Raw genomic sequence first — 26636 nt, 5'->3', positions numbered from 1 at the left:
GTTTCCATCGCACTGCCCAGCAATCAATGTGCTACTCATTGATTTCATTGGGGCTTCAGATCAGTTTACCCCCAGCCTGAATCTGGGGTATCGTGGGGAAAATTACATTCTACAAATTTTAAATGTTTATAATTTTTCTCAAGCCACTACTGCAGTCACATATTAACACGTGCTGCAGAAACCTGGGCCACTTCTGATGTCATCAGATTGGCACCTATTTTCTTGCAGGGCCTAGGGTGTCTGTTACAGCCAAATATAGTTATGTTATTGTGTGCCAAGATGGTATTAACTGATCCACTACTCTGCCTGACCTTATGTGTTTGTGACCCAGTTTCACCTTCACACAGTAACATGGAGTGTGGGGAGGATTGCACCCTCATGTGTTTATTCCAAAGCAGGACAGGGAGGCACTTTCCATTATATAACAGCTCAATGAGCAGTAGAATGTTTGGAAACCACTCTAAATAGAATGTGTTCAGATAAAGTGGGACACATTTTGCATTTCCGAAAATCCACCAACCTCTTTCTAAATGACGGAGATGCAATATATTTTAAACTGCAAACTATTAAAATTAGGTCATCTTGATATCACATTTACAGGATCCAGCATACACCTGTTTGTTTGTTTTTAACAGTAGTGGAAAGTAACTAAGTACATATACTCAAATACTGTACCTAAGTACGATTTTTAGATACTTGTACTTGGGTTTTTCCATTTTCTGCTACCTTATACTTCGTCTACACCAGGCTACATTTCAGAGGGAAATGTTGAACTCATTGATTTAAAAACGTTAGTTATGTGGCCGGGTTTCCTGCATGTCTTCCCCCTTTCTTCACTCCTATCAAATAAAGGTGGAAAAGCCCAAAAAATAATAAAAACTAAATACCATCAACTCATGAATAATGATGTATTGTCATAGAATAAACTGTCTAGCAGTATAAAGTACTTAAAATGAGCTCCACCTTTACCAGAAACAACATAAAGCATTAATAATTAATCCAATAATATACCTTATAATAAAAGGAGCCATTCTGCATTATGAGTACATTTACTTGTGATAAATGACACTGAAAAAAATTGTATTTTGATGCTAATTGTTGAGTAAGTAAGTGACATTTTGAATGCAGGACTTTTTGGGCATTTCTGCCTTTATTGGATAGGAAAGCTGAGATATGAAAGGGGACCGTCATAGGTCGGATTCGAACCCTTGACCTTCTGCGTCGAGAGGAATAAACCTCTGCTTATGTGCGCCCGCTCTACCAAGTGAGCTAACCGGCAGCTCCACCCCTGGTTTAGCCAAATATCAGCAGTATATACCATGACGCAAAGCATGCAGGGATCTTGAGCTCTGTATGTTCCACTGAGTTGTCTTTTCTTCAGATATGACTGTAAAATAGTAATTTCTTCACATTTTCAATAACTTTAATATGGTATAATAATAATTAAAGCTTTTCTCTCTGTAATGATAAAAAAAAATTGGGGGGGGTCGGCCGGACGTGACGTCAGGCTCGGAAACGCTGTCAGACGGGAATAATGCACGTGTCTCGTCTGAGGAACTGTAGGAAGAGCAGCTTTGATTGGCATAGAGGCCTGATAAGGCATACATAAGCTTTCATACCGACATTTTTTGTTCAGTTCCCGGCCGTTAACAGAGAGTCCTGACAGAACTATTCCTGGCTGCTCAGAGGCGCACGGAGCAGGACGACGGGTGGATAGCAGCACACGGGGCGAAAGAAGAAAGTTCTGGGTCTCTGTTCCCGGGCCTGTGTGTTGTCTGTTTGTGTATCCGCAGAAGCTTGTTAAATTAATTTCTTACTAGTTTAAACTGAAGGACTGACTAGGGCTTATTTGGACGTCATGGCGGACTACCTGATCAGCGGGCAGACCGGTTACATCCCCGATGATGGGCTGTCGGGACAGCAGCTGTTCAACGGAGGAGACGGGCTCACTTACAAGTAAAGACACCACGCTGAACCAATGTCTAGTTTTGTAATGTAACGTAGCTTTGTGTGCTAACTAGCCCCCTGCCTTTGATGTGTTTTTCACTTACTGATGCAGAGTGTTTCTCAGTTGTCCAGCAACTGGATCTGGTGTTACCAAAGCAAGCCGTTATTTGGGGACAGCCGGTGACAGTTTAGTTATTAGTGAATCGATCTGTTATTAATCGATCTGTTAATGGCTAAAAGAAACATTTACAACCATTTTAAATGGATAGAATCAAGCTCCACAAAAACACTGGATGTAACATGTCCCATAATGCAAGCAATAGCATTTGTCATCACATTAAGACTTATTAAACATTAGAAAGCTCCGTCAGAGCCAGAGAAGACATTATTATTATTATTATTATTATTGGTATACGTGCAGTTTAGTTTCCCAAATTCCCCATACAATGTCCTTAATTATGAACCTGCTAAACCTTTAACAGGTTTAACAGGTGTTAGGGTTAGGGTTAGGGCAACCTGTCTCAAATAAGACCCTCATCATTTGGGACACTCAGTTTTTGGAAAATAATTTGGGACACTAAACTACACGTATAATATTATTATTATTATTGTTATTGTTATTATTAATATAACTGTAATCACACATTGAATAAGTTAATACTTGTAGCAAGTAAACTGAACTTAATGTTTAAAATGGGTGGAAATGTCCAAAGTAAATCACTAATTTACTTAAGAAGTCACCAGAGCCCAAGGTGGTGGTTTAAATTTGAAAGTCCAATTAATTATATGAAAAATCCCAAATATGCAATTTGTAATATGAAACTGTGGGGAGAAAAAAAAAATCTTATTTTCTTTATAATATGAAACAGAAGCTACATTGCTAACCCACTGTCTAGTTTGGTTATAAGGACATCCTTTGATCACAGTTGGCAGTTTTGGCCATCAGTGAAGTTTTATGACAGCTTTGAACTTTACCTTCAGACAGTTCATTGTTTTCACCTTTTAAACTCCACACTGCTAGCCAACAATGATTGCTGATAAGTCCAGCTGTCTTAAAAAAGTTTTTTTTTAAAAAACAAAACAAAAAAACCACAACACTTGTGTAGTGTAAATTACAGCACGCGGGGACACATTCCTTCTGTACACACACTGGTTCCAAATTTAGGTCCTGGCCTACACAGTCCTGTGTTGTAATGCTGGCCTGTGTGGACCCTGCTATATTTAAAGCATCTGCTTGGTAGTCCTCTATACAACAAAGCAAACATAGTAGTGCCATGTACTAACTAGATGCTGTCACCTTTTCATGTCCAAAATCCTAGATTATATTTTTGACATCAATATATTGATATATCTACCAGTTCTACAACGTGATTGCCACATTTTTCACTGTTTTCTGACATTTTATAGACCATTGATAGATACATACACACACACACACACACACACACACACACACACACATACACATATAGTATGACAGTTATTGTCTTCATTTTTTGTATGGTCCATTAAGTTAGTGAATATGTAGCTGCCTGTGTTGGATACGTAAGAGCCGGCAGCCAGTGAGGCACTGACCATTCTAGGGCAAAAGTTAAGTGGTGGTGTTTCAGTTCAAGACGGAAATCTACCAGACCTTCAACAGGACGGCTTCACATTTACATATTTAGTCTAACCAACATCCAAAAAGTATTTTGAAGAATTAAAATGATGTGAAATGGGGAAAGAAAAGCAGGTTACTTTTTTATTTTTATTTTATTATGATTGATATTGTTTTAAACATTTCATTGTTTTTTTAAGTATGTTTGATTAATTTTTTTTATTTATCTTAGTGTGCATTGGTCTCTAAATCATTTATATATGTTTCTTCTGCTTATTATTCCTTTTTCTTGTCTGTTTTTTAATCACTGTTCAGCACATTGAATTGCATTTAGTTTGAAAGGTGCTATATAAATAAAGATTGATTGATTGAGAAGTGCAAAAAAGCAGTAAAGTGCAGCGTAATGTACAGAATTTAAAGGGAAAAAATATAGAATTTAATAGAATGTGGAATAAACAGTAAGTGTGTGAATACACTACATATATACAGTATTAACAGTGGTATGAATAATCTAAGAGATACAGTAGAACATAGTAAGCAGCGCAGGTATAGTGCAGAAAGTGCAAGTACAAATTGTGCTTATAGTAAACATACAGAAAGCAACTGGAGGTATGATATGAATATGTGTGCTCTATACACTATAGATCCAGTATGTACAATGTAGACAGTGGTATAAATACTCTATAGGTCTATATATGTACAGTATAAGCTTTAGTATTAAATGTATGGGTATGCGATAGAGCTGCAACGATTGGTAGACTAATCGATTGGTCGACCAACAGAAAAATTATTTGCAACTATTGTGATTGATTAATCACTAAAGTAATTCTTAATGTAAAAATGGCAGGCTATGCTGTTTTCAGCCTCTCAAATATGGAGATTTCCTGCTTTTCTCTGTTTTATATCATATTAAACTGGATATCTTTGGGTTTTGGACTGACAAAACAAGACATCACCTTGGACCTTGAGAAACTGGGATGGACATTTTTAACTATTTTCTATTTGCTAGACCATTCGATTAATCGAGAAAATAATTTGCTGAATAATATGATATGTTGCAAGCCCTAGTATGTGAGAGTGTGTATGGTCCATTAAGTTAGTGAATATGTAGCTGGCAGTGTTGGATACATAAGAGTCAGCAGCCAGTGAGGCACTGACCGTACTAGGGCAGAAGTTAAGTGGTGGTGTGTCAGTTTAAGATGGTTACTCATTGCTTTTACTCATTGCTAAAAAAAAATTATTTATATAGCGCTTTTTTAGAACACTCACAGACCCTTTACAGAGTCTAAAAAAAAGTAGAGATGTTCCGATACCAGTATCGGGAAGTACTGGAGTTTATGCACCGATCCGATACCACGTAATAAAGCCCTAAAGAAAATCTACGTTAAAGTAGTTTATTTATGTTCTTTTTCCGTTATAACTGACTGTCAAACTGGATAATAAAAGAAAGTTCTGTGGCGTTCATTGTTTGTGTTTGTTCATGTTTCACAAAGAGTTTAACCTGAGCCAGACCGACAACAAAGATATCACATCCATACAGGGATAGTAGTATAGCGTTGTTAAAACATAATAAAATATATGACACACTGGTATCGGATCGGTACTCGGTATCGGCCAATACGCAAGTTCAGGTATCAGAATCGGTATCGGGAAGCAAAAAATGGTATCGGACCATCTCTTAAAAAAAAGAAAAGAAATCCACACTAAAAAATCCACACATTAATCAAACATTGTAAAGCAAAGACGTTTGTTTATTAAAGTATAGTTAGTTAAATGGCTGACAGTCACTCATGTCACATGCTAGAACCCGCTGCCCTGTCTCTTTTTGGTCTCATCTCCACATGGATCGACATGCCTTGCATTTAAGAAGTTCTTTGCAAAACATTTCTCACACACACACACACACACACACGTACTGTAACATGACACCTTCTGAAGATTCCCAAGAAAGAAATGCATGTCCTGTTTGGAGAAGTTAAGTCACATTTTCCTTGAATACCTTCTTGGTTTTCTATTTCTGAACTAGAACTAGAATGTGTGCATGTCTACTCATCACATTTTATTTGTTTACAATCTCTTAACTGTACAGTGAAGCCCCATCAGTCAAACGGAAACCGTTCAGTGTGTCTCTTAAGATTTTAGTTCTCAGTTTTGGAATGTGAAGTTCCAGATTATGAATGAAATCTTTCATGTTTGATTGGCTGAGACAGGTTTAAAGCTGTTAGGATGGACAGGTCTCGTAAGGAGTTGCTCTAACCTCATCTTTCTCGTCTCTCCTTCAGTGACTTCCTGATTCTGCCGGGCTACATCGACTTCACATCAGACCAAGTGGTGAGTTGTGATGAAGGAAAAATATTTACCAACACATGAAATCCGATTTAATGCTGCTGTTGTGGTATTAAACTAATCTGAATGTGGCATGATGTCCGGGATGGGAGTACATGAGGCGAGAGTAAGGATTATCAGCTGTGTGCCTCCCATCACAAATATTCCCTGAAATAGACTCACAATGCGTCCACAAGTCAGAGCACTAAATCATGGCCTCCCACTGCGACATTTATGGGATAATGGTAAATTCTTAAATGTTGTGTAACAGTAGCACAAGAAGACAAGAGTCATAAAGTGAAAAAACTTTACCAATATCAAGCACAATAGAAAAAAGGCCTTAAAGGTCCAGTGTGTAGGAATTTCTCCCATCTAGCGTTGAGATCATATATCGCAATCAACTCTCTCGCACCACGCAGTTCAAAGTACGTATTACAGCTACGGTAGCCTTCATGCTTCAAAAAGCCGGTCTCTTGCTCTTTTCAATATCCTTTTTCTTTTTCTGGGCGAAGAAGAAGACTCCTGTTCCTGAAATTTGGATTTTGAATACGTGTGGTCCTCCATGTTTCCTTCTTCAAACTTGCCGGGGCCGGGAAGCTACGATACCCATTAGCAGCATTAGCAGCATCTGTGAGTTTATCATGTGACAGCGAAAACGCAAAAAGCGGAGCAGTATGTCCTGTATGTCCCTTACCGGCTAATGTATTTCAAGATGACGCATGAATATGGAGCGTCTACCCCAGTTCATGCGAATGCAAATGTAAAATTTCAAGCCAAAAGGAATACTTGGAAGTGGTGATTGATGGTGGTGGTAAATATTCATGAAAAAGGACAAGTTTGTGAACGGGCAACACAGATTTTGATAATGAACAATGAACAACTAAACACGTTACACACTGGACCTTTAAGCCTAACTATTATACATATAGTATTCCAAAGTAAAAATCTTAAACAGTTTCCAGCCTTTGAGATGTTGATGATTCATCTGCTGTAACAGATCCATGGTGTAGTTTCTCAAGAGTCCCTGTGTGCCTAATATCCTCCTGATGTCTTTTGTCCAGGACCTGACCTCAGCGCTCACCAAACAAATCACCATGAAAACTCCCTTTGTCTCCTCTCCCATGGACACGGTCTCAGAGGCCAACATGGCCATCGCTATGGCAGTAAGTATGACACACAGACGCACGGTTTCCTTGGATTATCAGATTGTTTATTGTTCCTGCTGCTATCGTGTTAGCGCACTGCCACGCTCACTCTCACACACACCTGATGTATTGTCTCCTCCCAGCTAACGGGTGGCATCGGCTTCATCCACCACAACTGCACTCCAGAGTTCCAGGCCAATGAAGTTCGCAAAGTCAAGGTAGTGATGACGACTGTCTGTACGGTTTTATTTTCTCATTACACTCCATCTCTTTTCCCGTTCTTTAATTTTGTTCTTTTGCTCATCTTGTCTCTTTTTGCTCTTACGTGATCATTTTCTTTCCTTTTCTCTTCGTCGTTTCGAGGTTTATCTTTTTCTGTCATCTAACGTTAGCTTCTCTTTGTCTTTCTCTATTTTGATTTGCTGCTCTCAGTTTGAAAGCTGTAAAAGTGTGTTATTTCCCTGCATCCCTTGCTCCTCTGCTCTCGAGTGTCGGCAGTGAAACGCTCACATATTCTTTATCCAACCCTCCTTATTGAATCCCTTACACCCTTTCCCCCGGCCGTTACTCTCCCCTTCTTTCCCATGCTGGCTCTTCAATCCACTTCCCTTTTTGTTTTACACCATCGTTCTCCTGCCCCTCTTTATTCTTCCACACCCCTCCTTTTTCTCCCCCCCCCCCCCCCCCCCCCCCACTCCAGCGTTATGAGCAGGGCTTCATCACAGACCCTGTGGTGATGAGCCCCAACGACCGCGTTCGGGACGTCTTCCAGGCCAAGGCTCGCCACGGCTTCTGTGGAATCCCCATCACAGACGACGGCAAAATGGGCGGCAAGCTGGTGGGCATCATCTCTTCCAGAGACATCGACTTCCTGAAGGAGGAGGACCACAACCTGCCACTGAGCGAGGTGGGTGCATTAGTCATTAGCAACTCAAAGTGCTACGGTGTTGGATGTGTTTGGAATTAATGAATCACGATTTTATGATTCATATTGATATTCTAATGGAAATCCGTAGACTTATTCAATAGCTATGAATTTCAGTTGGAGCCTGATCCATACCGAATCTTTGAGACTGATACAGGGATGTTTTACTGCTGAGTAACATCACATTTTGCAAACTTCCCTGGAAAGTATTTTGAATAGCTTAAATGCATGCAGTAGGTCATATTAGCCAGGCTCAATTTCAAATAATTCAGTTAAGAACTGCAACGATTAGTCGAATAATCAAGTAGTTCTAAGTATGTAAGAATGTGCTAGAAAATTAATCTGAACCTATTTTGATAAGTAGTTAATTGTTTTAGTCATTTTTCAACCAAAAAATACAAAACAGATTTTCTGCTTTCAGCTTCTCAAATGTTAACAAAACTGATTTTATGCTTTTCTTTTGGTCATATATGATAGTAAACTGAATTATTATTTTTTTTTTTTCAAATTTAGGACATATGGTCGTCTAAAACAAGCTTAATTAATACCATCTCGGGCTGTGAGAAATAACGGGCATTCACTATTTTCATTTTGATTTGTTGATATCATCGGGTCCAGGGTCCTGTACAGATGTTTGTTTGTTTTGTTTTAGATATATTTGTTTTTCAATGTTAGTGTTACATTTTACTACCCCTAGAAATACAAAAAGTTTCTACATTCTCTGAAACATCTGCATTGAGTGTTGATGCTTCCTTTTATTTATGTTGTGCGTGTCACCGCGTTGACAGGTGATGACGAAGCAAGAGGATCTCGTGGTCGCCCCTGCTGGAGTGACGCTGAAAGAAGCCAATGAAATCCTCCAGAGGAGTAAGAAAGGTGAGGAGGACATTAAATGTATTATTCATGATTTGCATGATTTTTTTACGTGATCATTCCACTGAAAAAATATGACATAAAACGGATTAACTTGCATCCAGGTGTGAACATCTGTACACGTCTAACCTCTCGGATTCCCTACTGCAGGTAAGCTGCCTATAGTGAATGAAGAGGGCTCCCTGGTGTCCATCATCGCCCGCACAGACCTGAAGAAGAACAGAGACTTCCCTCTGGCCTCCAAAGACTCGCGCAAACAGCTGCTGTGTGGCGCCGCCATCGGCACCCACAACGATGACAAGTACCGACTGGACCTGTTGGTGCAGAGCGGGGTGGATGTAGTCGTACTGGTAAGGAGGAGTTCAGTACAGGTTTTAGAGGTGGAGTCTCTTGTTTTCCATAGTGGGCCCTTTTCTACTTTCTGATTTTGTGGTGCAGATTAGAGAGCTTTATTACTGAGGAATTGGTACTGGCACTGTTGGTGGAGAACAGACTGGAAGTCAGGTCTTTCACACATTTGTAATGGGTTAACTGGGTTTACTGTGGTACTCGAGTGCACGACAGACAAAATCTATGAAGCAGACGGCAGAGGCGATCTTGTTGATGAAGATACAGATGTGGGATGAAAACCTTGATCTCTCAACTGTGGGAGCGCATTTTATAATGTGCGGTTGATTTGCTCTGGATGAACTTCATTTGACTTTAGGCTGTGATTTAGGCTGTCTAAAAGCTGTGAAGTGTACGAATTCAAAGTAATGATGCTCTGTAAATGACAATGTCATGTGTTCCATCGGTACCTCCAGGACTCATCTCAGGGCAACTCGATCTTCCAGATCAACATGATCAAATATATCAAAGAAAAGCATCCAAGCCTACAGGTCATCGGAGGCAATGGTAACTACTCTTTTTTTTTTTTTTTTTTTTTTTTTTTTTTAACCTAATAACCAAAAAATATATATTTCCAATTGATCCCAGCTACCCATCCCAAGTGGTCATGTTTCTTCCAGTTAGAGATGCACACATTGAAAGAGCGTTGTCATTGTCCAGCTCTAACAGCCTCTCTGTCTCCCCCTCTCCACTGCAGTGGTGACTGCAGCTCAGGCTAAGAACCTGATAGACGCAGGAGTGGACGGACTTAGAGTGGGGATGGGCAGCGGCTCCATCTGCATCACACAGGAAGGTGAGTGACTGACCGGCAAACGCAACACACCCCATCTACCTCGCTAAATGCTCCCACCCACAATGCAGCCATCAGCCATTCTGGAGCCTCTAATTTATTTAACCTTTATTTATCCGGGTGAGTCGATTGAGAACAATTTCTCATTTGCAACGACGACCTGTCACATTCACATGGAAGCTGCCCAGTACAACCACAGTCTGATGAGCTGGCCATCGAGCAGCTCCACTGGAGCGGTTGGGGTTAAAAGGGCCTCAGTGGTGGTAATGAGGGAGGGACAAGCACTGCTCTTTCACTTTCCCCACCCAGATTTTTATCCTGCCGGTCTGGGGATTGAATCGGTGACCTCCCAGTCCCAGGCTGGCTTCTTTAACCTTTAGGCCACCACTGCCCAAAAGGCTAATGTGGTCAATGAATTTGCCAGTCAAAGTGAAATTATGTGTAGTTTGTCTTTTTGTTGAACAATTTGATTGACTTTGGTTTGGCAGTAGAACGCAGGATACTAAATGTCCGGTTTGCTTGATAACGTGGCATGAAAATAATAGTTTTGTTGTTAACAGTTTAGTTGTCTGTGTAGTGTGTCTAGTTGGAAGACAACCAAGTGTGTGTCCAAGACTCCTCAGGAGGCTTAGATGGAAAAACAAGCATATTAGAATTATTTAGTCTTCTTTTGTATAGTCTTTGGCAGTGTGTATTGACATTTCTGACCCCGGGAGTCTGTCTCTGGCACCTCCTGCCTCCTTTGCAAGTCATACAGGTTGTTAAAGTGCGTGAGCTATGATTGGTCGGGGTCTAGTCTGACATTTCTCTCAACCAAGTCATGTCAGGTACTATGATCACCTGGAAATATAAACTGTAGTTGGTGAAATTGTGCAGTAGGGTTGTTACAACTAAGTTTGGATTTTAAATCTAAGTTGTCATTGGGATACATTTCTGTGGCATAGTTATACATTTACAGTAGATATTGTTTCTGTGCTTTTTGTTGTCTCTGTGTTGTCTCTCTTCATCTTATCTTAAGATTCTTCTCAAATCAGTATTTGTATTTCATTTTCTTTTGCTTATGGTTTTCTTCATTTTTGTCTGTCATCTTCATCTTGTTGTCTTCCTACCTGCCTCCTCCCCTTCTTTCTCTCTGCTTTCTCCCTCTTAAATTCTTTCCCCTACATCCCACTCTGATGTTTGTATGGTGTGTGGTGTCCGTGTCCAGCTCCCACAGTTACAGGATACTCCAGTAAGTTTTCCCCGTCCCCTTTGGTCTTCGACCGGGCTCCAATTTGTTTTACTATCACAGTGTGCCCGACCCTTCTCACTTCACAGCCTGCTGCACTGATTGGTTAACAGCTTTGCATCAGTAGAAGTATTGGAGGTAGTTGTCGTAGGTTTTTCGTTTGTTTTGAGAGCTGGCCTTAGGTGTTTTGGGGTTTTGCTTGTTCCTGTGTCCTCACTAATCTGCCCATCATCTTGGGTGAATGTTGCTCTTCCTTCACCCACTTTACTGACATTTTAGTCTCTGGTCTTGATGATGTCATCAGATTGCGACACTATCCATTTGTGTCCTTTGGTTGCCTATGGATACCATTGGTCAGATGGTGGCTGGTTTAAGGCCAAACGCTTCGTATGCTGCCTCTGTGACAGGATTGTGATTTATTGACCCTTTCACCATTGTCTCAGTTAAAGATCACAGCTCTCATCCATTTCTAACACCCATTCCTAACATATGGCATTCAAACGAGTAATGCAGCAGGCAGCCACAGGGTGTCTCTGTCTAGCCGAGGTGGTGAAGCTGCTGAATTGGGTGGGACCAGACAGGTTATATTTCAGCCGGCACCTTTGCTTTATAATGAATCATCACCGAGGCGGCCTTGATGAGATATGTATCTTTGTTCAGTTGTTTGTGCCATATTCCGTGACTTACTTTCTAATAGTCAACATAGTATATTCAAAGTCTGATAGTGCTGCCAACTGAATGTTGCACCTAAAGTGACATACTTTTGAATTGTAGCATGGCAGGACGTATTAGCGCTCACCTGCTATGTGTAGTCTGAGCAGCATTGGGGCTGAGAAAGTGTGTGTGTGTGTGTGTGTGTGTGTGTGTGTGTGTGTGTGTGTGTGTGTGTTATGTGTGTATATAATAACACATAGCAGCACTCTCACCTCTAACAGCAATGTTCTAAATTATAATTTAGAAGCCAGGATTAGACCAAGTCTCTTCAGCTGCGTGGAGTGGTGCGTGCGTGCGTGTGACGGCCGGCAAGGTGGAGTTTAACTCCGAAAAGACCGTTAACCACAGGTTCCCGTTAATCTTATGATGGACATGTGTTGTGATATTTAAACAAACGAACCGTCAACGGCGAAATAAAAGCCTCTTATTTACGAGAGCAGTCTGAGAGACCTCCAGCTTACAGCGGGGTCTCTGAGCATAACTGGCTAAGCGACGAGCTAGCGGCCCCGGCAGGCGCTTGCTGGCTGTCGCCTCACTTCATGGAGCTTCTCAACTCCGAAAACTTTGAAGCAAATTGTCAATTCTGCATCCATTTTCGCAAGGCTGCCTATATTCGAAATCTAAACTCGCCTCAAACGTTGTCAGAAGTGAATTGAAAGTGATGAATAAGATGGCGAAAATTGTTAAAATTGAATCGTTGTTGGTCTGTCTGTACCGGAAACCTGACCCTCGTTGACCTAGGTTCCTATGCTGAAAAGGGAACAGCGAAAAGAGCCAGCCCTGAAGTAGGAGCTGAAAGAGTTACAGGAACTGCAGCCAGAGGAACTTAAAACTCCCCAAATTGGTCCAGTCGGAACACTAGAAAAAAAAGGTTCTAGGAATTTTATGTTCTGGGAACTGCAAAAATCCCTCCGGTCGGAAAGCGGCTTAGCAGACAGCCACCAGTACCCAATGGTGATTATAACTTTAAAGATCCCGATAGTCTGTACAAAGAGTCCTTTGCAACATTTCATTGCTTCAACCATCAATACACAGCAGGATAATTAAGACTACTAGTTTGGTAAGTACCATGCAGCCCTGAGTTCCCAGGAAGCAAAACAACTCTTCCGGTAAAAAGGAATTGGGATGTTTCTCTTTGGTGGTATTTGAACACCATTAAACCGCACTTAATGGTGAGAAAGATTATTGGTTGAAATCTTAGAGATGTAATTGAAATGTAGTTCTGGTTGATGGAGGAAGGATATATTTTGAGAGATGGATTTAGAGTGTGGCATTTGTCTGCTGATGTGACAAATTTAACTTCCTCATTCTCACTTATCTTTAACATGACAACAGAAAGCCTGTCTGCTCATTCACTGTGTGTGAGATGTTTTTTTTTTTTTTTATAACATCACTTGGACCACTGGGAGTTTCCACCGTGCATGCCTATGAAAACTCAGTTGAACTCTCTGAGCTCAATTGGGAAGTTTTTTTGATGTCCAGTTTATCAAATTATCAGTATCAGCCGACTGAGGATTCCTGGTTCCAAAGCTCCTGTCTGTCTGTCTGTCTGTCTGTCTGTCTGTCGAATTTGGCTAACAGACTGTATCGTTCAAGTGTGTGTGTATATATATATATATATATATATATATATATATATATATATATATATATATATATATATATATATATATATATATATATATATATATATATATATCTCTCTCGAAGAAATAAAAGAAGAAAATAATTGATACGATGACTAAATTCAAACAGATATACTCATTTTCTCACATCCTTTAATCCTTCTCTTTTTCTTCCCTTCAGTGCTGGCGTGCGGCAGACCCCAGGCGACAGCTGTCTATAAGGTATCGGAATACGCCAGGCGTTTTGGCGTGCCGGTCATCGCCGATGGTGGCATCCAGACTGTCGGGCACATTGCCAAAGCCCTGGCACTGGGAGCATCCACAGGTATGGATAGATGGGTCAGAGTGCAAGAGTTTATAATTCAAATATTTAGATGATGGATGAGATATGCACCACATTGAAATAACTACTACTGAACTATTTTATTGCAGATTTAGTAAATATTAAATATTAGTTTTTTTTTTGCTGTGGAACATCCAACATGTTTTTGTTTTGTAGTTTTTTTTAAATTCATGTTACAGAGAGGATTATAAACTGAATTTTTTGATTTGATTGTGGTGTTTACTGCCCTTGGTGTGAAACGGGATTTACGGTGGGGGAAAAAGAAGCAAAAACACCAGCCTTTTCCCCACTTTCACTTCATTTAAGCCATTCAGTAGTCACCATTCATTTCTTCAAACTTAACTTCTACTTACTAATCTCTCTCTAGTGATGATGGGCTCTCTGCTGGCTGCCACCAGTGAAGCTCCTGGTGAATATTTCTTCTCAGACGGCATCAGGCTGAAGAAATACCGCGGCATGGGCTCCCTGGATGCCATGGACAAAAACCTTGGCTCCCAGACCAGATACTTCAGGTACAGAAACAGTCAAACTTGGCTAACAGACTGTATCGTTCAAGTTGATAAGAGTTTAATACTGTAGTTGGCTAACGTTAGTAGTGACTGTATATCTGCAGGTTGAATCATAACAAAGCAATGGTCTAACCCTTACCCCAAAAGAGAACTCAATGAATGCACACTGTTCCCTTGTACACAGTATAGCCTTGTCTCACCACAATGTCATTCTAATCTAGACAATTCTTTGCCAGTTTTTCCCAGATGACAACACTTCTTCCTCATTCGATTTTCAGTGGTTTTCAGAACACGAGACATTACTCCCTTGTGGTGAAGAATGATGAGCCTACTAGAAAAGGACAGAGCGGCTGACATTTTACCCAATAATACTTAAATCTTTATTTTGGTTGTAAAGTAAATGTCACAACACTCTCAAAAGGTAGAGAGTATTCAAAAGACAAACTAAGTTATTCACCTTACTATGGATGTTTAGCCACAAGGTGGCAGTACACAGGTTGTACAAGATCGTCTGCTTTAAATGTCAGTGAGAGACGGGAGCTTCATAAGTGAAGAAGAAAAAACACTTTATTGATCCCTTTTAAATTCAAAATTTTCGCCGAGAGGCGAACTATCCAGCTACCACTCCATATAATCGGTCAATACGGGGACTTGAACCGGTGGCCCTCCGGTTCCCAAGCCAAGTCCCCACAGACTGAGCTACTGCCACCCCTGTGTGTACTCCTTCTATGCCACTAACACCATCATATCACTCACTCCTTTTCTTCTTCCTCTCCCCTCACAGTGAGTGCGATAAGATTAAAGTTGCTCAGGGTGTTTCTGGAGCGGTGCAGGACAAAGGCTCCATCCACAAGTTTGTTCCCTACCTCCTGGCTGGCATTCAGCACTCCTGTCAGGACATCGGATCCAAGAGCCTCACACAACTCAGGTAAAAACATACAGCAGACAGATTATGTAAAACTGCCTTTGATTGAGCCCTCAAAGGTCACAGAAGAAAGAATAATCGTTATGGAAATGTGTGCACACAGAATAGTAAAATATATAAGTGGATTTTTCTCTGTGATGCAAGACCTTCTTCAGAAAAGTGGGGAATTCTAAGGTAATGAAGTATTTAATTGTTCTACAACCTTCATGATACCGTGGACTAATAACTAGTGTCAGAAAAATGGTTAACATGCACTCAGTGTCCACTTATTAGTACACCTGTACAATATACAACAGCCATAAATTCTACTTTTAATGAAGTTTATAATGTTCACTTTTTGGTTACATTGTTGTTAATGTTTATTATTGAGGTCGTAGTTAATGTTAAAGCTGTATGGGACTTCATTATTTTGAGCAGTATTGCTAATATTTTGTCCTTCCTATCTACTTACACGAGGGGGAGAATATTGGAAACACCTCTGAATATAATACAGTCCAGAACAACACCACCAATAACTTTGATCCCAAATGATAATACATATTTAACTAACATAAATGTAGACTTAGTAGAGAACAGTTGTATTGGAATTCATTGGATATTACAGGTGTACCTATTAAAGTGGCCACTGAGTATGTTTCAATATACTGTTAGTATACTTGACATTGAGCAATATAAAGGACACAAGCCAAAAGGGCTATTTTGTCATAGTATGCCATAAGTCATTAAAAGTCATTTTACAGTAAACCATAAATGTCATAAAAACATCATGGTATAGTATATCATAAAATGGGATAAAAGTTATAGTATAGAATGCCATGTAATTTAAAAATTCATAATATAATATGTATATAATAATATATAACATGTCATTACAAGTTCATTATTAATTAATTTAAAACCGTGTACAAGGATTTTTCTGTATACTTACTGCTAAAACAGTAAACTATGACGATTAATATTAAGTACATACTGTATATAATTAGTATGTAGTATAGATTTGGGACACAGCTTTAGCCTTAGTACTTGCCCAGCGTTTGTGTCGCGCTATATTCTTTTCCTAGTGCTTGTATTGTATTTCTTCCCCTTGATGTCTGGTGTGTGTAATGGAATTTCTTTCCGTCTGGCAGAGCCATGATGTACTCTGGAGATCTGAAATTTGAAAAGAGAACAACGTCAGCCCAAATGGAGGGTGGAGTCCACAGCCTGCACAGGTACACGTACACAATGCAACACAAACTGGCTTTTCTTAGCACAGATCCACTCAACTAAGTAGATACAACTTTGTTGTTTTGTTCCGTTTCATATTCCATCATCTTAAAAAGTTTCATGTCTCGCTCCAACCACACAAACTTTCAGTTAAACTTCCTCTTTAGCGCCTCCAGTCTGTCTTAACAGGAAACCTCAGGGAGCATCATGGATCACTGTGTAATCTTTTCCTCGCTGACTGACTCCTCCTCTTTCTCCCACAGTTATGAGAAACGTCTATTTTAAAAAGAATCCAGCCGTTCAGCCTGCAGATGGAGAATCCTTCCAACTGACACATTATGCAAACACTACATGCCAGATCCTCTTAAATGTATTCTCCACACACACACACACACACACACACACACACATACACACATACACATAATAATACATACAATCTCTCACCCACTCTACTCTTCCAATGATTCATCAAGTCTTCCTGCCAGTGTCATCTATGCATTGTCTGTGTTTAGTGTAGCTGCGTGTGTTTGTGTGTGCAGGAGGGGAACTAGTGTAGCTGCGTGTGTTTGTGTGTGAAGGAGGGGAACCAAGCATTTATCAATCAGTGCACGTGTGATTGAGTCCTCCAATGCCTTTTCATGTTGTGATTAAAATAAATGTCTGGTGTGTCCATTTTAAGGAAAAAAAAAGTTGTCCAATAATAAAGCTTATGTGTTTTTCCATGAGCTGCTGTAGTCTGAGTTTTTATTTTATTTTTTAGATTTGTGTATATCTAGTATGAGACATTTGAATAACATTTACTGTTTTAGAATTCTACAGTGTTGATAATACAACATGAAGACAATTTATCAACTGAATCAAGTGCTGGATTCTCATTACCTGCAGAGGAGAAGCACATCCCAAGAAGACGTGCTGCAGCTTGTGGTCTCTGAGAAACTCACCAACAAGAGATCTAGTTTCTGTTCATCTGATCCTTTACTTAAGTAAAAGTAGAAATACTACATACAGGTAGAAGTCCTGAATTCCAAATGTTAAGTGAAAGTACAGAAGCAAATTGTTCTAAAAGTATTAAAAGTAATAAGCATACTCATTATGCAGAATAGTGTAATAAAAAGTGTTATACATTCTGTTTTTGATCACTAACAGAATACTTGTAGATCATCAATGTGGAGACCATTTCAGATACTTTGCATACTACTTGTTAGATTAAAATCATAGTATAGTATATCAAAAAGTCATAGGATGGTATGTCGAAAAAATCAAACCTGGGTCAGAGTCTGCAATGACTACTTGCCAGTTCCCTCTTGGTAGCAGTGCTAACCACTGAGCCAGTGTGCCACCCAAGAATTTATATTGAAAACAGTACAGTATAGAATGTCAAAAAAGTCATAGTATGGTATGTCAAGAAAAACATTGTGAAAAGGGCGAGCCTGGACTGGGTATTGAACCTGGATCTGAGTCTGCAGTTACTACTTGCTGGCTGCCAGCCGTGCCAACTACTGAGCCAGTGTGCCGTCAAAGAACTAATGTTAAAACAGTAATACAAAAATAAAAGCCATTAAAGAGTCATCGTATGGTATGTCTAAAAAAGTCATAGTAAAGTATGTCGAAAAAAGTGTTAAAAAAGTCCTAGTATATAATATTAAAAAAAATCCTAGTATATCGAAAAAAGTCATAGTATAGCATGTCGAAAAAGTGATAAAGTCAAAGTATAGCATGTCGAAAAAAGGAATAGTATAGCATGTCGAAAAAAGTGTTAAAAAAGTCATAGTATAGCATCTGCAGGGATTAACATTAACATTAACATTGAACACAGTTATAGCATATGTCGAAAAAAGCCATTAAGAAGTATAGTATGTTGAAAAAAGTGATGAAAGTCCTAGTATAGAATATTTTAAAAAATCCTAGTATAGTATTTAGAAATATTCATAGTATGTCTAAAAAAGTCATAGTGTAGCATGTCGAAAAAAGTGATAAGTCATAGTATATGTTTAAAGAAATCATAATATATCAAAAAGTCATAGTATGTATATATATATATATATATATATATATATATATATATATATATATATATATATGTGTGTGTGTGTCGAAAAAAGTGTTAAAGTCATAGTACACTATGTCAAAAGAAGTGTCAAAGTCATAGTATTGAATGTTTGAAAAAAATCATAGTATATCAAAAAAGTCATAGTATATACAGTATGTGGCGGAAAAAAAGTCATAGTATAAAATGTTTAAATAAAATCATAGGATAGGATAATTGAAAAAAGTCAGTATATTAATTGAAAAAGTCATAGTATAGTTTGTTAAAAAAATGGTCATAGTATGTTGAAAAAAGTGATAAAAAAGTCATGGTACTGAAGTATGTAAAAGAAAGTCATAGTATGGTATGTCGAAAAGAGTCAAAGTATAGTATGTATAGTATGAGAAGTAAGAATTGTGGAAGTGATTAAAGTTAAAGAGAGTTTTAGGACGACGATGTTCTCTCTCCTCTGCACTATAGCTGTGACATCACCCACACTGAGCAGCCTTTAAAAACGCAGAAAAAAGCCTAAAGAAGCACTCAACTTAAACAGTAATAACAAAAAACTGCAAAAGATATCAAAAAGCTGAATCATTTTCTGTCTAATAGCTGAAGGTTTTGAGAATATTTTAAAGTTTGAATGACGTCTGTATGTGAAAGTATGTGGGAGCAGTAGCATTTAGAAGTGGAAGAAGCCTGAAGAGGATTTAAAGATTGCTCCATTGACTTTCAATGTAAAGAGAAAAAAGCTTAATATTTTAAAAACTATAAATGGTGGCGAAAGGTTGAAGGAAAACTATCCTTAAAGAGCTGAACATTTTGATATATGAATGGTTTTTGTAGCTACAAAGTATGCAGAAGTAGTAGGTGACCCTTAATTATACTGGACTGTTATACCCTTATTATATTAGACTGTAGACACATTTTACATTTTTATATGATCAGCTGACCTGCTGCACCAGCAGTTACTAACAATATCAGTTTCTTTTTTGGAAAAGATAAGGAAACGAGGGGTCCTGTAAAATAAATTGTTTGAAAATAGTCAAGAAAGTGGCCAGGTTGGTTCAGTGGGTAGAGCAGGTGCACATGTACTGAGAGGTTTATGCCTCGACGCAGAGGTCCAGGGTTTGAATCTGACCTGTGAAAATGTCCTGCATGTCTTCCCCCTTTCTCACCTACGTAGCTGTCCTGTCAAAAATTAAAGGTGGAAAAGCCCAAAAAACAAACAAAATAAAAATAGTCAAGCAATGCTACAGTTTGTGTTTGGTACAACCAAACTGTAAAATGAGCTTTTAAAAAGGGGTTTCCTTGAGAAGCTAAGAACACAGAAACTAAATTCATACCCTTATCATAACTAAAAGTCTGCCACGTTGCATGTGTATTTCAATATTCATTTTAGAGAAGTAGAAAGCCAGTTGTTCAGATGGTTTCCAGTCCATCCAATCAGATAACAAACTGCATTGCTGTTAAACTGTTAATTACTGAGTTACATTCAAGGACAAAACGTGGGGAGTGATGCGCAGGTTTCCTCCATCAGAGGAGAACCCGCAGCCATCTTCTCTCCAACCCCCTCACCCTCCTTCTGCCTGCACCAGGTCTCTAGGGAGGCTCAGGTACTCTGCCAAATCCACCGGACTTTCCAGGCTAAACCCCAGAAGGACTGATGGGACTCCTGCGGTCACACTCTGCTGGTCACACCTGTCTCACATCATCCATCATGTCACATGCTAATTGACACACAAGGAAAGAGTCAGCTTACAGGCCTCAATTAGCACAACTGAAAGATCAGGGTTTTACATGGCAAACAAAACAATGATTCATGGAATAATATATCTACCAAAAGTTTTGAAACTTCTTTTAACCCTCCTGTTGTCCTCTGTTTTCATATGTTTCTATATCAGACATTTTGACTTTCTTTCAACCAAATCGCTCCAAAATTCACAAGCGAAATTAGGGATGAGATCTTTACTTTCATTGAATTTTGGGTGTTTTTATTAACTTTTATAGCATTAATCTGACTAAACTAAACTTTGACATATCTGAGATTATCCATTATCTTCCTTCCTCTGATCTTAACTTTTAGTCAAAATCATTCATAATTTAAACTTTTTTCTAACACAAAAATTAGATAATTTCCTATAAATGAGGTTAATGGCCCAGGAATTCCAAAAATAAGTGTAAAACTAGTGTTAATTAATAAGTTATTAATAAATAATTAATAAGTTAGTTCTAGTGGTGAATATACAGATGGTAATGGAAAAAAAGTGCCAAAGATGTTAAAACAAACACCAGAAACATTGAAAAAAACAAGCAAAACATGGGGGGAAAAAACTGTTAATTTTGACCCGGGAGGACCACACGAGGGTTAAATGTCTAGGTTGCATAAAACTTATGTTTTAATTGCATTTAAATACTACTAGATTTTAATGTCAAGCAGTTGCTGACAAACCATTGAATTATATTATTGAAATGCTGTTGAAACCATGGTAACTTACATGTCTAAAAAAAAACTCACTTTTAAACACAAGTTTTCCCATTCTATACCAAAACAACTGACGACTTTTGACATCACAAATCACCAAATTAAAGCTGACTGGCAACCACTGCTGTCACCGCTATGGTCATAACTTGTATTAATGTCAGTACTACTACCATTACCAGTGGTGGAAAGTTACTAAGTACATTTAGTTAAGAATAATCATTCAATTTTCTGTTACTTTATAATTCTGCTTCACTACATTTCAGAATGAAATAGTGTACTATTTGAATTGTACTGTACTGTGTGGAATCCCAATAAGAAATACTTCTTTTTAATAGGGCTGCACAATTAATCGCAATTGTATCGCAATCGCAATATGGACTAGTGCAATATCCAAATTGCAGGGGGGACGCAATATTTGTTAAAAAAAAAAAGCAAAATATGTACAAACCATTCTGAATGAAGTATTGTGGTGCTGCAGAGACGTCCCGGCCTACAAATCCTATCCTACAGACTTAAGAAAAAAAATCTTTGTTTGGTGATTTTTTTTTTGATCCCTGCAAAATCACACTATAAGCATTTTAATTTCTTTCAATGTTAATCATTTTCGATGAAAATTATGATACAAAAACGATCATTCCCTCCAATATCGTGAATCATATCGCAATCGCAATATCAGTCAAAATAATTGCAATTAGATATTTCCCTCATATCGTGCAGCCCTACTTTTTAATGATGTAATATTATAGATTAAACTACCCAGCAGTGAATAAAGTTCAACTTAGCTCCACGTTTATCTGCTCTACATTAAAGCGATGAACGCATTAATACATTCATCGATAATTATAATCCAATGCTATATTATATATTATTCTGAAATGAGTACTTTAACTTTTGATACTTTTACTTAAGTGACATTTGGAATGCAGGACTTTTACTTGTAACAGAATATTTCTAAAACTGTGGTGTTGCTACTTTGATATTTTTAGAGTAAAAGATCTAAGTACTTCTTCCTCCATTGACCATTACTTTAACCATTACTATACCAACCACCAGCACTACAAAAACTACTACTAATACTCCTGATAACAATGGGTGGATTTTGTATGCCACATATTTAAAGGCAGACTTAACTTGAAAACTTAAACTGAGCTGAACAATTAAAAATAAAAATAAATTTGAAGTGTATTTCAAAATTGAGATGGTCTGTTGTCAAAATTTAGTGTAAAAGAAAAAAAGTGTAGTTTTCAAGGCAGTCCTAGCAAATAAAGTAACATCACAGACAAAACATTGGACCAAAACTAGAGGATACTTTTAGAATCTGATTTACTATGGAATTTCCAAGAGGGTTTTCTGGAGACCACAATGTAATTTTCTAAATTACATTTAGAAAAACTGGGCAAATTGCAAAAAAATAAAATAAAATTCACGTATACAAAAACGCATTGTACGAGGGACTAAAAAGGTCAGCAAAGGAGCGGGAGCAACAAATGTTAAAGCGAGCTGGATCACTCAAATTACAATGAAACATTTACTTACTTACCTGAGGTCTCTGAAATTTGGTTTGTGGTGGTTCACAGCTCTGAAAAATTACATTTAGAAACGTTAAACACCAACATCTTTCCAGAAACAGTTGTCGTTAGTCTGAATGATTCACTGAACACTGTCAACAGTTTTCATAGGGTAACTATATCAGTATTTCACAGTCGGGGCTGTTTTGCCATTTGTTTAAAAAAAGAAAAGAAACAATGCTGTTAAAGTTATGGATTAAAAAAAAAAAATACTCTGCATGTCTAGATACAGCTTTATGTGAACAAATATGTTTTTTTTGTAATTTGGGTGAACTGGCCCTTTATTAAATGCCAATAGATTTAAATCTTCATGATAACTAAGGGCAGACATGTAACAAGTGGCGAAAGGCTACAGTGAGAAAAGCCCTGAATAAAACAGTAAATCCGTGAAGGTGCACATACTGTATCCAAAATAAATACATTTAGTCATAACACAAAACTATTAAGACAAACAGAGATCAGTTGACATAATTAACTGATTTTACTTCACTTGTCTATCCTTAAGATATTAAAACAATAATATATAAATGTCTGATTATCTTATTATATGTGCAACTTCTAATTCAAATAATATCTAATCAGTACAGGTTTAATAAATAACTTGAACGTACTTCAAGACAAGAAAAGAAACTTCACATCACAACTGACTGCTAAAAATTGTAAAGATGTAAGCCACCATACAAAAATGAGCATTGAGTTGACCTAGAATGATCTGAAATAAAGAGAACTAAAAAAAAGAGACAACAGAGTAGTAGTTGTGTCTCTCCAGCAGGGAGATGGGGACGAGGAGGGAGTGGATAAAGGAAGGAAAGGAGGAGTTTTGTCTGAGCAGGAGAAGTGAAAGTGAAATGAATCTCTTGAGTATTTAAAGAGGAAGTTTGGCGATTCGGAGCTGTTGGCAGACGGGACGACAGAGGAGGACACGCTGCTCTGAGAGGTTGGTGAGCTGGAAAACTTTCAGACCCTATTCTTCAAACTTAATCAATTGAATCATTTATACTGATGTCTTTTTGTACTTTCACTTTGTTTACACACTATTAGCTTCAAGTGCCAAGTCCTCATTCCACCTCTGTCTTTGATCCTGCTTTGGCTTCTTAAACTTTGTCCTCACATTCTTCTCATAAAATCTTCTTTTATTGCTTGTAAAACTGCTTGTGGCTGTTCCATTGTGTGTCTTCTTTGTTTTAAAGAGTCTTCAGGCGCTCTTATCAAGGGGTTGAAGTATAGGTGACAAACTGAAAGTTTATCTAAGTCCTCTCTTGTTTTTACAACTGCCTCTTTTCTTTCAAGTTCTTATTTTTCAGGGTTTTTGAAGCCTTTGAGGTAAATGTATGCTTTAAATCAGGATTTAAAAGCTATTTTTTAGATCCACAGAAAGAGTCCTGCAATGTAAAGGTGTTCATTTTTTTTTTTTTTTGCAGCTCTCTCCTTCCTTTTATCGTTCTATCAGCTCTTCCTCATCAGGCTGACCTCTGGTGTCTCTTCTTGCTTGCGTTTTCTTTCTTTCGATTAACAGATGACACACAACAGGTTTTTCAAGATGGAGCAACGATACAAAGAACTATTTTTAAGTGATGTGATTGTATACGTGATAGCTCAACATTTCCTGCTCCAATGTTTAATACATTGATACATTGATTTTTTTTCTCCATTTTTAAATTTATGTCTTTTGGTTTGTTTTAATTCCAGCAGCTTAAAGGTGCAGTAGGTAAGACTAACTTTCTGTCATATTTGCTGAAACTGACCCTATGTTCCAGTAGAACTATATGAAGCAGGTAAGTTAAAAAAAAATTCTGGCTCCTCTGGCACCACCTGTAATTTGCAAAATTCCACAGCTCCCTGTTCAGATGCACCAATCATGGCCAGGGGGGGGGGGTGTCTAACTGCGTGTCAATCACTGCTCATGCACATGCATTCATTCTCTTGTGTGGGGGGAGGGGCTTAGGGGGGGAGAGGGGGAGGGGGAGAGGGACTGAGAAGTTGTCCTGGATCTTCACAATCCTACCTACAGCACCTTTAAATAGGAGCTGTAAGCATTGATTCGTTTTATCATAAGCATTATTGTTTTTTTCTTTAAATGTCGTAATCAGGCAGCTGTCGGGTGTTCACAAGGTGCTTTGTCTTATTTTCAGTGATTTCTTTGAGCAAAAACAAACTCTACCCATATTTAAATAAAAAAAATGGTATGTACCTAGTGAACTGTCCCTTCAAGAACCAACATTACAACAGTTTGGCTGAGTGCTTGGTTGCAAAATAAAAGTTTGAAGTTGTGTTTTCTGCATGGGCAGCATGCAAAGTAGGATGCTGTCCTGTACCAATCAAACACTACACATACTGTAAAGCAAACATTATGTGATTAACTGGCTCTTCTGTTCCGTCCATTCAAATGCATGCTGCTCGTCTTATTTGTAAAACCGTTACAAATTCTTTCAGGACTTGCAGATCAAACCATAGAATATTGGTCCATTTGTCCGACTCGTGAAATGTAAAGTCACCTTTTTCCCCCTGTTAATAACCCCCCCCCCTTTAGCTGTGTTAACCTGACCAGAGCTGAGCCCGGACCTGAAGCTCGTTTTGGTGGGTGGGATTGTAACGGAACCCATAATGCAGCTGTGATTCTGAGTTTCAGCTGGTTATGGGGTCCGTTTCCATCCCACAATGCACAAGACATCCTGAGCAGACGGGCGGACGTCGAGCGCTTCACCTTCAACAAGAAAACCCTTAAACATCACAAATTACGCATCATATCAGATTAGTCTGCATTTTTGAAGTCAGCTTGTTTGAAAACTGATTCCCATTATTTCAGTTGAAAACTTTATTGTTCCTTAAAAGGAAAAACAAAAATTAAAACAATGGTATTAACAGTATAGAACAATATCAAAGTATTTACAGTAAAAATACACATCCCAGCTGAGTGAGCCAAAAGTATAAAACCATAGCCTATCTAGCTTATACTCTACCCATTCTGATTCAGATGGTCCCTTCAAGGTGGAATTACAGTTTTGATTCTCGCAAATGAATAAGGAAAGTGAAACTAACACCAGTAATGCCTATGTTTAATGCTGTGTTGCCACTTTGAACAGGATATGCAGGAGTGCAATGACTGATTTTTAGTTTGTCAGATACAGAAGGTGATTTTCCTCAATGACACGTTTTCTCCCGGATTGCTGACAACAGTAAATGCAACCGGGAATTTCGTGTCAGCCAAGAATGACACCAGAACCACAAGCTTTTACTGCAAATTATTTCAGATTCTCAGTTTGTAAAATGTAATTTTTTCCTGTTTTCTGTATAGTATTTCTAAATGGATATTTCTAATAAATCTCAGAATTTTAAACTAATCAGTTAAGGTGTATATTTTTCTTACAATATCAATCACCATGAATACCTGTGCTACAAATAGACTCCCATTCATGAACCACTGAAGAGCAACTTCTCTTCACTACTAGTGTTTTTATTTATATATATATATATATATATATATATATATATATATATATATATATATATATATATATATATATATATATATATATATATACACACACACACACACACACACACACACACACATACACATACAGTACACACACGAAACTGAATTTACATCAATGTTTGACAAAGCAACACTTTCTCTAAATTCCAAGTTGCAAAAATATTACCAGTAACATTACTGGCGCCCCACTTCAGATCAGCTGTAACAGCATAATGATCCCGAATGAAAGCTAAAGCTTATTCAAGAGTTTCCTACAACAAAAGACCGCAGCTGCCGGTGTGATTTGTGTGGTTTACACCAACATGCTCAGATGAGGTGGCAGAATCCATCCATGCCCTTTGTGGGTCTCATTCGTCATCTTTCATGTAAACTGGAAGCTAAGTTCACACTGCAGGTGCTAATTCTCCAAATTCTCTACAGATGTGATGTTCTGATTAACACATTCAGATATTTTTAAACACGTTTTAAGTCAGTAATGATAATATGTCTTTGATATGCTCTACAGGATTATACATATATAGT

At 38.2% G+C, this 26636-nt stretch overlaps 1 protein-coding gene across 2 annotated transcripts; it reads left to right on the top strand.

Moving 5' to 3' along the window:
• Nucleotides 1–1503: 1503 nt before the first annotated feature.
• Nucleotides 1504–17264, top strand: impdh2 (IMP (inosine 5'-monophosphate) dehydrogenase 2). Of its 2 annotated transcripts, XR_004899044.1 has the most exons (15): nt 1504–1956; nt 5827–5875; nt 6931–7032; nt 7158–7232; nt 7715–7921; nt 8728–8815; nt 8963–9162; nt 9616–9706; nt 9897–9992; nt 13738–13881; nt 14267–14411; nt 15193–15336; nt 16461–16544; nt 16803–16940; nt 16975–17264. XR_004899044.1 is itself a non-coding variant. In XM_031286516.2 (14 exons), the coding sequence occupies exons 1-14, from the start codon at nt 1859–1861 to the stop codon at nt 16822–16824; spliced, it is 1545 nt and encodes a 514-aa protein (XP_031142376.1). In that variant the 5' UTR covers nt 1504–1858; the 3' UTR covers nt 16825–17264. The 2 variants fall into 2 exon arrangements, 1 of the variants encoding a protein (XP_031142376.1); XM_031286516.2 differs by having other exon boundaries at nt 16803–17264.
• Nucleotides 17265–26636: the final 9372 nt, after the last annotated feature.

This window comes from Sander lucioperca, chromosome 12 (genome assembly GCF_008315115.2).
Source record: "Sander lucioperca isolate FBNREF2018 chromosome 12, SLUC_FBN_1.2, whole genome shotgun sequence".
In the NCBI taxonomy this organism is placed as follows: domain Eukaryota; kingdom Metazoa; phylum Chordata; class Actinopteri; order Perciformes; family Percidae; genus Sander; species Sander lucioperca.
This window is presented reverse-complemented; position numbering and strand designations above follow the sequence as displayed.

Excerpts from the sequence above, each read along its gene's own strand:
- impdh2 (XM_031286516.2), top strand. The coding sequence starts at position 1,859 with ATGGCGGACTACCTGATCAGCGGGCAGACCGGTTACATCCCCGATGAT. Across the intron at positions 1,957-5,826 it reads GGAGACGGGCTCACTTACAA|TGACTTCCTGATTCTGCCGG; the intron begins GTAAAGACACCA and ends TCTCTCCTTCAG. Across the intron at positions 7,922-8,727 it reads ACAACCTGCCACTGAGCGAG|GTGATGACGAAGCAAGAGGA; the intron begins GTGGGTGCATTA and ends CCGCGTTGACAG.